The sequence below is a fragment of the Coregonus lavaretus genome (genome assembly GCF_964263955.1).
Source record: "Coregonus lavaretus genome assembly, chromosome: 4".
Classification (NCBI taxonomy): domain Eukaryota; kingdom Metazoa; phylum Chordata; class Actinopteri; order Salmoniformes; family Salmonidae; genus Coregonus; species Coregonus lavaretus.
The window spans coordinates 57,446,153-57,458,258 of record NC_139991.1 but is presented as its reverse complement, the minus strand read 5'-3'; the positions used below and the strand labels follow the sequence as shown (position 1 = coordinate 57,458,258).

At 44.2% G+C, this 12,106-nt stretch overlaps 1 protein-coding gene and 1 long non-coding RNA gene across 2 annotated transcripts in view; one reads left to right on the top strand and one right to left on the bottom strand.

Annotated features, from left to right (window-relative positions):
* LOC311127976 overlaps positions 1-12,106 on the top strand; it is a 1,008,662-nt gene that overhangs the window by 229,968 nt on the left and 766,588 nt on the right. The window lies entirely within an intron of this gene.
* LOC311127969 (erbin-like) overlaps positions 1-12,106 on the bottom strand; it is a 142,170-nt gene that overhangs the window by 18,441 nt on the left and 111,623 nt on the right. Inside the window, exons 11-13 of the mRNA XM_084159885.1 lie at positions 7,884-7,956; positions 4,455-4,584; positions 4,174-4,289 (exon numbers count right to left, since the gene is read on the bottom strand). Coding sequence (XP_084016011.1) covers positions 4,174-4,289; positions 4,455-4,584; positions 7,884-7,956 — 319 coding nt within the window. The remainder of the gene's footprint in view (positions 1-4,173; positions 4,290-4,454; positions 4,585-7,883; positions 7,957-12,106) is intronic.

The window sequence follows — 12,106 nt, the reverse complement described above, 5'->3', positions numbered from 1 at the left end:
AACAGGTGTTGTGTCTCCAAGGCCAAAGTGAAGAGTGAAAAACGAGTGGTCCCAGGGTAATAAACAGGTCTCTTCCTCTCTATAAAAACTGGAGGATGGGAACTAAATTAGAGCAGGCTGCAGGGTTACTGCAGAGTCATGGTAAAATATATTTAGTGCTGCTGGTAGCGAGTGGAGAGACCCCGGCCAGTGTGTCTCTGTCTAGGGCCCTGCCTGGAAAAACACCTGGAAATATCCTCCATCAGGAAGGAATTGGCATTTTGTGAGTGTCTGAAATCAATCCACTTAATCTTCCTGGTCCAAATGTAGGCTTTAATTCCTGTATCATTATGCACCAATGATTAACTTTCAGGGTCTCAGGGAGTGTGTGTGTAAGTGTGTGCATGTGTGTACGTGTGCAAGGTGGGGGAATGCATTCTGATTCTGACATTATTTTCCTCTATTGTTGACACAATATTGCCCGTCTGTGTGCGAGTGTGTTTTTAGTGCCTTATATAATCCACTTTGGTGGCGGACGCAGCAGAGGGATCCAAGCGCTGGTTCCAATAAGCTGGATGGACATGTTTTACAAGGCACCATGTGGCAATGGTAGCGTGGCTTTTCACAACAAAGGGAGCAGCTGGGAAACTGCTGCCATTTTAACTACTGTGTTAAACTAGTCTGTTGACTTCTCGAGCGCTCCAATGAAACGCTCTGAGAACACCAGAAATAATTAATCATATTGACTTGACTGATGTTTATGGCAATAAGCAAGAAATAGAGTTACCGTAATGCATCGTCGATTAAAGATTGGATGAGCAGTGTTTCCCCTAGGAATTGTTTTTGGCAGCCGTGGCGCAGTTTTAAAGCAAATTTCCTGCAATTCTAAAAATGTTGCCATGGCTTATGCAGTGATCTTGTGCTATCTGAGTGAATGTTTTATTCTTCCTTACGGTCTAGTTTTTATTTTGGTCGTGGTTAGTTCTAAATGATAAAAATACACTGCTAAAAAAAATTAAGGGAACACTTAAACAACACAATGTAACTCCAAGTCAATCACACTTCTGTGAAATTAAACTGTCCACTTAGGAAGCAACACTGATTGACAATAAATGTCACATGCTGTTGTGCAAATGGCATAGACAACAGGTGGAAATTATAGGCAATTAGCAAGACACCCCCAATAAAGGACTGGTTTTACATTTACATTTACATTTTAGTCATTTAGCAGACACTCTTATCCAGAGCGACTTACAGTTAGTGAATTCATACATTATTTTTTGTATTTTTTTTTTTCATACTGGCCCCCCGTGGGAATCAAACCCACAACCCTGGCGTTGCAAACGCCATGCTCTACCAACTGAGCTACATCCCTGCCGGCCATTCCCTCCCCTACCCTGGACGACGCTGGGCCAATTGTGCGCCGCCTCATGGGTCTCCCGGTCGCGGCCGGCTACGACAGAGCCTGGATTCGAACCAGGATATCTAGTGGCACAGCTAGCACTGCGATGCAGTGCCTTAGACCACTGCGCCACTCGGGACCACAGACCACTTCTCAGTTCCTATGCTTCCTGGCTGATGTTTTCGTCACTTTTGAATGCTGGCGGTGCTTTCACTCTAGTGGTAGCATGAGACGGAGTCTACAACCCACACAAGTGGCTCAGGTAGTGCAGCTCATCCAGGATGGCACATCAATGCGAGCTGTGGCAAGAAGGTTTGCTGTGTCTGTCAGCGTAGTGTCCAGAGCATGGAGGTGCTACCAGGAGACAGGCCAGTACATCAGGTGACGTGGAGGAGGCCGTAGGAGGGCAACAACCCAGCAGCAGGACTGCTACCTCCGCCTTTGTGCAAGGAGGAGCAGGAGGAGCACTGCCAGAGCCCTGCAAAATGACCTCCAGCAGGCCACAAATGTGCATGTGTCTGCTAAAACAGTCAGAAACAGACTCCATGAGCGTGGTATGAGGGTCCGATGTCCACTGGTGGGGGTTGTGCTTACAGCCCAACACCGTGCAGGACGTTTGGCATTTGCCAGAGAACACCAAGATTGGCAAATTCGCCACTGGCGCCCTGTGCTCTTCACAGATGAAAGCAGGTTCACACTGAGCACATGTGACAGACGTGACAGAGTCTGGAGACGCTGTGGAGAACGTTCTGCTGCCTGCAACATCCTCCAGCATGACCGGTTTGGCGTGGGTCAGTCATGGTGTGGGGTGGCATTTCTTTGGGGGGCCGCACAGCCCTCAATGTGCTCGCCAGAGGTAGCCTGACTGCCATTAGGTACCGAGATGAGATCCTCAGACCCCTTGTGAGACCATATGCTGGTGCGGTTGGCCCTGGGTTCCTCCTAATGCAAGACAATGCTAGACCTCATGTGGCTGGAGTGTGTCAGCAGTTCCTGCAAGAGGAAGGCATTGATGCTATGGACTGGCCCGCCCGTTCCCCAGACCTGAATCCAATTGAGCACATCTGGGACATCATGTCTCGCTCCATCCACCAACGCCACGTTGCACCACAGACTGTCCAGGAGTTGGCGGATGCTTTAGTCCAGGTCTGGGAGGAGATCCCTCAGGAGACCATCCGCCACCTCATCAGGAGCATGCCCAGGCGTTGTAGGGAGGTCATACAGGCACGTGGAGGCCACACACACTACTGAGCCTCATTTTGACTTGTTTTAAGGACATTACATCAAAGTTGGATCAGCCTGTAGTGTGGTTTTCCACTTTAATTTTGAGGGTGACTCCAAATCCAGACCTCCATGGGTTGATACATTTGATTTCCATTGATCATTTTTGTGTGATTTTGTTGTCAGCACATTCAACTATGTAAAGAAAAAAGTATTTAATAAGATTATTTCATTCATTCAGATCTAGGATGTGTTATTTTAGTGTTCCCTTTATTTTTTTGAGCAGTGTATATTACTCCATTATCTTTTATACATACTTTATATCAGTGTGGCGGTAACAATTTAGCAGCGGCGTCCAGGGCATAAAATGTACTTTTTGGTCCACCAGCCACTGTGGCAGGTAGATTTAAAAAAAGATTACCAGCCCAAATTATAATTTTTTTGCAAATATTACAGATGAGCATGCTTTTTAATGTTTCTAAAACAATGAAGAAGTAATGTGGTATATTGTTTAATTTCATTTTTTGTGAAGTGAGTCTTTTAACCAAAATTTGAAAGATGAGACAAAACATTTCACCTGCCCCTTTAAGGGTGGGAGGTTACCGTGGTAATATGACTCTAACGTTTGTGCCTGTGAGACTGACATACTGACATGCTGACTAGACGGGCACGCGCGTGTTGATTTTGTCCATCCACACAAGACGCAATCAGGACACGCAGGTTGAAATGCTCGCACTGTGGAGCCCTGACCACACGCCAACGTGGCTGGTGAAATAGACATCTTACCCGCCAATGCCAAAATCTACCTGCATTTGGCTGGTATTCATTTTAGGCCCTGGGGTCATCCCGCCACTGCTAAATTAATATAGGGGAAACACTATGTGATGTTGTCAAGCTTTGGCTTTGCCAGTGTACCACATATACAGTAGATGTTCAACCACTTGTTTTATTCAAAAACATCTACATTTTTGCTATAGTAAATAGTGTGTGCACAAATGTGTGAAGCCTCTCTTGCAGAGAGAGAGAGAGAGAGAGAATAGCCTCTCCTGCCGTGTATGTGACTCTTCATTCAACTCTGACAAATCTGTTACCTTACGCTGATAGTATTACAGATGAACTTGCAACCTACAGTATATGCCAATGTAGCCATATTTTCAACAATGCCTCTACACATTTGTTACCCTGTGTTATGTGATTCATGTTCCCCTGTATTAGCTGGGATAAGGGGTGTAGCAGGGTGGAGATGGGGGTGAGACGGGGCAAAACAGGAGTAAAGGGGGGTGAGACGGGGCAAAACAGGAGTTCAGGGGGGTGAGACGGGGGCAAAAAACATTACAGGGGGGTGAGACGGGGCAAAACAGGAGTACATGGGGGTAAGACGGATGAGTTGAGCTAAACTAACCATAAGACCGTGTGATGAAGACAGCCAAACTTTGTAAATAAAAGAGGCACCATCAAATCTGGTCTCCTGCCTGTCTGGCTGCTCTTCAGATTGCATCAATAATCTGACTGGACCACAGACTGTACTGCAACGGGGCTGAAACTAGGACGAGAGAAAAGCGGAGACTCACTTGTTGTCGCTGAGATTGATGACCTTGAGCTTGGTCATGTCTCCCATCTCCTCAGGTAGAGACTCCAGCTTGTTGGAGTGCAGGAACAGCACGGTGGCATTCTTCCAGCTGCCCATCTGTGTGATGTGGGGAGGAGAGAGAGAGAGAGAGCGAGAGCAGGGGACATCAGCACACAGCTGGGGCACGCATTCATGTTCTATAAATAAGCACACATTAGCACAGTGTGCACACAATAACACCAACACCCACCGACACACACAGTGTTTGACCCCCATGCTCACCTCTGGGGGCAGCTGTGTGAGGAAGTTGTGGTCAGCGGCGAAGGTGCGTATGCTGACACACTGTCCGATGGAGGAGGGCAGAGCCTCGATCTCGTTAAAACTACAGTCCAGCTCATCCAGGGCTGCCAGCCTACAGAGAAAGAAGAGGAGGAGGAAGAAACAGGGGGAAAGGAGGAGGGCTTTTCATTTAGGCCAACTAAACAGAGTTTATGTGTCATTGATTCCAGAGGCATTTTTTCGCAAGGGCGAGAGAGTTTTATACCACAGTGGGGAAAGAGGGAAGTCCTAAAAAGGTATTTTTCCTGCTCGAACTAGCCAACATTCCTTGGAATCTTCTGACTAACTGTCAGGTGCCATAACTATCTAGGACTGCACTATACATATGACCCTCTATGAAGAAAAAAAAAGGAGAGAAAAAAAGAGTGAAAGATTATTCTGTGACTTGAAGACTTGCTGGAGAATAGAGGTTACTCTATATCCAAGACTCTTCCAAATCTGGTTCTCATTATTCTGTTTGGAGTTTGGCTCAGGAAAAAGCAAGCTAGCATTCTCTGAACATATCTGGGGTTGTTATTCCAGCATTCATTTAAAAATACATACTGTGCATAAATGACCTGAATTTAAGATAGAGTTGAGCCAGAGTTTTCCCTCCTGGAATCCAATGGGAGCTCTGGTGTTAAAATAAGGACAGGCACAATGATACATGATATCCTCTTAGATGGAGCAACAACAAACAAGATCAGGGCCATATTGGCATCTCAGAGAATGAGTGCTGATCTAGGATCAGTATAGCCTTTTAGATCATAATGAATATGACTATATGGACAGGGGGATCTGATCCTAGATCGGCACGCCTACTCTGAGACGCTTTGTGAATTCGGGCTCAGGCCTATATTCACGTTTAAAAAAAATCAAATATTAATTGAAATGGCTGGCCAAGGTCAGTTAGAATAGGTTTTATCAACTGCAGACAGGGCTCTAAAGTGCGACCATTTTGGTCGCATATGCTACTAAATATTTTTCTGTGCGAACTTACATTTTATTTTGGGAGCAACGTGCTCCTAGAAAGATAATCACCCAGATAATAATTGTTGTAATGATTAGGCTTCGTGCCGTTGTTTTTACGTGCCCTAAAGATAAAAGTGAGCGCAGATTTGTTACCGTCATGGTTGCACCATTACTACAGCGAAAACAGATTGTTTCTTGCACAAAACAGATAAAAAGATACACTATATATACACACAAAAGTATGTGGACACCACTTCAAATTAGTGGATTCTTCTATTTCAGCCACACCTGTTGCTGACAGGTGTATAAAATTGAGCAGACAGCCATGCAATCTCCATAGACAAACATTGGCAGTAGAATGGCCTTACTGAAGAGCTCAGTGACTTTCAACGTGGCACCGTCATAGGACTTTTTGCTTTCCAATAAATCAGTTTGTCAAATTTCTGCCCTTCTAGAGCTGCCCCGGTCAACTGTAAGTGCTGTTATTGTGAAGTGGAAACGTTTAGAAGCAACTGTCCTCATTGTAACACTCACTACCGAGTTGTCTCTGGAAGCAACGTCAGCACAAGAAAAGTTTGTTGGGAGCTTCATGAAATAGGTTTCCATGGCCGAGCAGCCACACACAAGCCTAAGATCACCATGCGCAATGCCAAGCGTCGGCTGGAGTGACGTAAAGCTCGTCGCCATTGGACTATGGAGCAGTGGAAACGCGTTCTCTGGAGTGATGAATCACGCTTCACCATCTGGCAGTCTGACGGACGAATCTGGGTTTGGCGGATGCCAGGAGAACGCTACCTGCCCGAATACATAGTGCCAACTGTAAAGTTTGGTGGAGGAGTAATAATGGTCTGGGACTGTTTTTCATGGTTCGGGCTAGTTCCAGTGAAGGGAATATTAACGCTACAGCATATAATGACACTCTAGACAATTCTGTGCTTCCAATTTTGTGGCAACAGTTTGGGGAAGGCCCTTTCCTGTTTCAGCATGACAATGCCCCCGTGCACAAAGCCAGGTCCATACAGAAATGGTTTGTCAAGATCGGTGTGGAAGAACTTGAATGGCCTGCACAGAGCCCTGACCTCAACCCCATTGAACACCTTTTGGGATGAATTGGAATGCCGACTGCGAGCCAGGCCTAATCGCCCAACATCAGCGCCCGACCTCACTAATGCTCTTGGGGCTGAATGGAAGCAAGTCCCCGCAGCAATGTTCCAACATCTAGTGGAAAGCCTTCCCAGAAGAGTGGAGGCTGGTATAGCAGCAAAGGGGGGACCAACTCCATATTAATGTTCATAATTTTGGAATGAGATGTTCAAGGAGCAGGTGTACCGCGGGTAGACTGTTACCGATCTCGGCTCTATAGCAACTGAGTAAAGAGAGGAATCTGATTCCGCTTCTCAGAAGTCAAGACTAGGGACAAACAAGAGCGTAGGAAACCGACGATGATACAGATCAAAATGTAAAGCAAATGTAATGAAATGTAAGATTAAATACATTGAATTAGTATGCTTTACAATCCTGGTCTGGGATTAAACCACGGTTCTCCTTGCAATCACATTCATAATCCCGCCCAGAAGCTTTTCCTAATCTGGGACTAGGAAATATAAGATAAAATACGGGTAATTGGCAATGTTGGGAAACAAAAATAACTCAAATGGACCAGAAGAAAAAAATATAAAAATTAGAACTCTAAAACATAGATAAACCATAAACCAAGTTGCCATTTTAAAACAGTTAATCTTGAAATACTAGTTGGCTACCACACAGAATATGTTGGTGGATTAAAATCAATTTGTCTCTCCATATGAATGATAACGTCTATAGTGAGAGGACAGAGGTCAAGTGTTAACCCCCGCCTGTATTGATTGTGATACCAGGGGCGTATTCATTACGCCAATTCTGTTGCAAAACGTTTCTTAAACAGAAGCAAACGGAATGGGGAGGGACCTACCCGACTTTGTCCTATAAAAACTTGTTTTAGTTGCAAAACTGTTTGGCTAATGATTACACACCTGGCAGCAGCAGTCGTCAACCACCAACAGCTGGCCTCCTCACCTGTCATAAATCGATGAGTGTTGGCTAAGCAGAATTAAACAGGGGCTTTAATCTGTCAATACGGTATTCGGAGGTTCCTTAGGTCAGGATTACCATTGTCCCCATCCACAATGGAGGAGCCAGGCTTAGATCACTCACCTATATAAAATCGGGACTAACGCCTCAATCACGAACATCAATCGTCTCATATCTGGCACGTGTGTAGAAACAGGGCGATGGGACAGGGGACTTAGGTCAATTAATCAAACCTAACCCTACATTGGTGAACTGTACTGCAGCGTACTGTGATATGTTTGAATGAGGATCAATGCAAACCTATCAGGGTGGATTTAGTTGTTTTAGACCTATGGCTTTAATAGTACTCACCCTCCGACGGAGTCTGGCAGATACATGAGCTGGTTCTCATCCACTTTCAGGGCGGTTAGTTTCTTCAGGGAGCCTGAGAGGGAAGGAACAGAGAGAAAGAGGGGAGTGGGAAAGAGAGAGAGAAGACAGCGAGAGGGGTGTTCGAGAGAGAGACGGAAGGAAGGAGTGTGAGAGAATAAGAGAGAGGTAGGAAGACAGAGAGAGAAAGATAAATAGTACATTAGGCTACAGCACACAGATTTTGATTCTGATTCTCAGCTGCATCACCAAAAGAGTAGTATCCATTAAAGTTATGCAACAGATTAATTCATACCACCATCAATACTGTCGATTGGGGCCTAATAAATTGCAGACTGAATCCAGCTGTATGCTTCGCTTTATCTTATTTGATGGGAAAGCAGAGTATGACCTGTATCTCTTTTTTTCAGAGTGACACCTCCAACATATCATACCAAAAGGCAGTGCTTACACTGCAGTAATTTAGCTGTGCCATGACAAAATCATTGCGTCACGCAAATAAAATATGGAACATGAAAAAAGAGTTATGCTGCAGTGCACTTTGAAGATGCTGGAACAGTCCACATTCACTTTTCCTCTGAAAACAAAACGAGTAATAAATAGAAAAGTCTGACAACACCATAGTAGAATATCCAATTACCTAGTCGGCTTGTTGTGTGTTCTATGCGAGAGTAATATTCTATTCGAAGTGCATTCAAGTTGCGAGTGCCATAGGGAGGGAATTACCAGAATCGAATACAGGGGTACTCAACTCTTACCCTACGAGGTCCGGAGCCTACTGGTTTCTGTTCTACCTGATAATTAATTGCACACACCTGGTGTTCCAGGTCTAAATCAGTCCCTGATTAGAGGGGAACAATGAAAAAATGCAGTGGAACTGGCTTCGAGGTCCAGAGTTGAGTATCAGGGGAATGGGTGGTCTTCTGTAGCTCAATTGGTAGAGCATGGCGCTTGTAACGCCAGGGTAGTGGGTTCGATCCCCGGGACCAGCCATACGTAAAAAATGTATGCACACATGACTGTAAGTCGCTTTGGATAAAAGCGTCTGCTAAATGGCATATTATTATTATTATTATATTATTAATATAGGCTGCAAAAATATGATACATTTATTTAGTAGACTAATCAAATTTACCAGCCACACCGGTTTACACTTTATATGGCCTGCGTATGGTCTAATGAACGAAAGCCTGAATGAATGTAATAATGAACTGATAATGAACTGAATTATCAAAAACAAACAGGCCTAACTGCTTGCACTCTACCACGTTGTTGTCCTTCCAAACTGGGGATTTCACTCGTGCAGCACTTGATTCCACGATGGTGTTGTAGCCTATTCCCTTATCATAACCTTTCTTTTTATTTCTCCGGTTAGGCCCACATTAGCCATTTTCGTGTGAGCTAGGCTATCCAGGGAAAGTAAAACTTGGCAACAAGTCATATTCTCACATGGGAAGAGGGAACATAAGCTCTACGTGTGGACAAATTATAATGTTTTAGCACCACACAAATAAGGGACAGTTCACGGCTCCACACACTCTCAATACGTTGGTGGCTGGTATAGCTCAGTTGGTAGAGCATGGCTCTTGCAACGCCAGGGTTGTGGGTTCGACTCCCACGGGGGACCAGTATAAAAAAATGTATGCACTCACTAACTGTAAGTCGCTCTGGATAAGAGCGTCTGCTAAATGTGTAAAATGGTAGCCTTATGTCTGCCTCGCCACTCACAGAATGGAATTCAACAACACAATGTAACACAACAAGCTCCTGGGTTTTTTTTTTAAGTGGAGGAGAGATTGACTTCATCAATACTTGTTTTTGTAAGAAGTGTTGACAGGCTGAATGCACCGAGGTGTCTGTTTATTCTCCTAGTACACAGCTCAGACACCCATGCATACCCCACATGACATTCCACCAAAGGTCTTTTCACAATCCCTTAGTCAAAAACAGACAATGGGAGGTGCACAGTACTACATAGAGCCATGGTTACATGGAATCTATTCCACATCAGAGAACTGATGCAAGCAGTAGAATCAGATTTAGAAAACAGATAAAAATACACCTTATGGAACAGCGGGGACTGTTAAAAGAGACACACACAGGCACAGACACACATACACATGATAAGACCTGCAATCTACACACACATACAGTGGGGGAAAAAAGTATTTAGTCAGCCACCAATTGTGCATGTCCTCCCACTTAAAAAGATGAGAGAGGCCTGTAATTTTCATCATAGGTACACGTCAACTATGACAGACAAAATGAGAAAAAAAATCCAGAAAATCACATTGTAGGATTTTTAATGAATTTATTTGCAAATTATGGTGGAAATAAGTATTTGGTCACCTACAAACAAGCAAGATTTCTGGCTCTCACAGACCTGTAACTTCTTCTTTAAGAGGCTCCTCTGTCCTCCACTCGTTACCTGTATTAATGGCACCTGTTTGAACTTGTTATCAGTATAAAAGACACCTGTCCACAACCTCAAACAGTCACACTCCAAACTCCACTATGGCCAAGACCAAAGAGCTGTCAAAGGACACCAGAAACAAAATTGTAGACCTGCACCAGGCTGGGAAGACTGAATCTGCAATAGGTAAGCAGCTTGGTTTGAAGAAATCAACTGTGGGAGCAATTATTAGGAAATGGAAGACATACAAGACCACTGATAATCTCCCTCGATCTGGGGCTCCATGCAAGATCTCACCCCGTGGGGTCAAAATGATCACAAGAACGGTGAGCAAAAATCCCAGAACCACACGGGGGGACCTAGTGAATGACCTGCAGAGAGCTGGGACCAAAGTAACAAAGCCTACCATCAGTAACACACTACGCCGCCAGGGACTCAAATCCTGCAGTGCCAGACATGTCCCCCTGCTTAAGCCAGTACATGTCCAGGCCCGTCTGAAGTTTGCTAGAGTGCATTTGGATGATATGGTCAGATGATATGGTCAGATGAAACCAAAATAGAACTTTTTGGTAAAAACTCAACTCGTCGTGTTTGGAGGACAAAGAATGCTGAGTTGCATCCAAAGAACACCATACCTACTGTGAAGCATGGGGGTGGAAACATCATGCTTTGGGGCTGTTTTTCTGCAAAGGGACCAGGACGACTGATCCGTGTAAAGGAAAGAATGAATGGGGCCATGTATCGTGAGATTTTGAGTGAAAACTTCCTGCATTGAAGATGAAACGTGGCTGGGTCTTTCAGCATGACAATGATCCCAAATACACCGCCCGGGCAACGAAGGAGTGGCTTCGTAAGAAGCATTTCAAGGTCCTGGAGTGGCCTAGCCAGTCTCCAGATCTCAACCCCATAGAAAATCTTTGGAGGGAGTTGAAAGTCCGTGTTGCCCAGCGACAGCCCCAAAACATCACTGCTCTAGAGGAGATCTGCATGGAGGAATGGGCCAAAATACCAGCAACAGTGTGTGAAAACCTTGTGAAGACTTACAGAAAACGTTTGACCTGTGTCATTGCCAACAAAGGGTATATAACAAAGTATTGAGAAACTTTTGTTATTGACCAAATACTTATTTTCCACCATAATTTGCAAATAAATTCATTAAAAATCCTACAATGTGATTTTCTGGATTTTTTTCTTCTCAATTTGTCTGTCATAGTTGACGTGTACCTATGATTAAATTACAGGCCTCTCATCTTTTTAAGTGGGAGAACTTGCACAATTGGTGGCTGACTAAATACTTTTTTTCCCCACTGTACACATGGGTGTTGTATTGTATATGGGTGTATTAAATGTGGTCCTCTGTAGCTCAGCTGGTAGAGCACGGCGCTTGTAACGCCAAGGTAGTGGGTTCGATCCCCGGGACCACCCATACACAAAAATGTATGCACGCATGACTGTAAGTCGCTTTGGATAAAAGCGTCTGCTAAATGGCATATTATTATATTATTATTATATTATTTTATTATTATTATATTATTATATTATTATTAAATATGTGATAATTGAGTAGTGGCCTGAGGGAACACACTAAATGTATTGGGTAAAGTGTTATGAAATGTCATGTAATATATTAAACTGTATATAACTGCCTTAATGTTGCTGAACCCCAGGAAGGCAGCAGCTAATGGGGATCCTTAATAAATACAAATACATATTAGCCCAATAGGGTAAATGCAGATAAGCAACTCCATGCTTCATCCTATTTATTTATAGCCACAATGCTGCATCAGTTGGG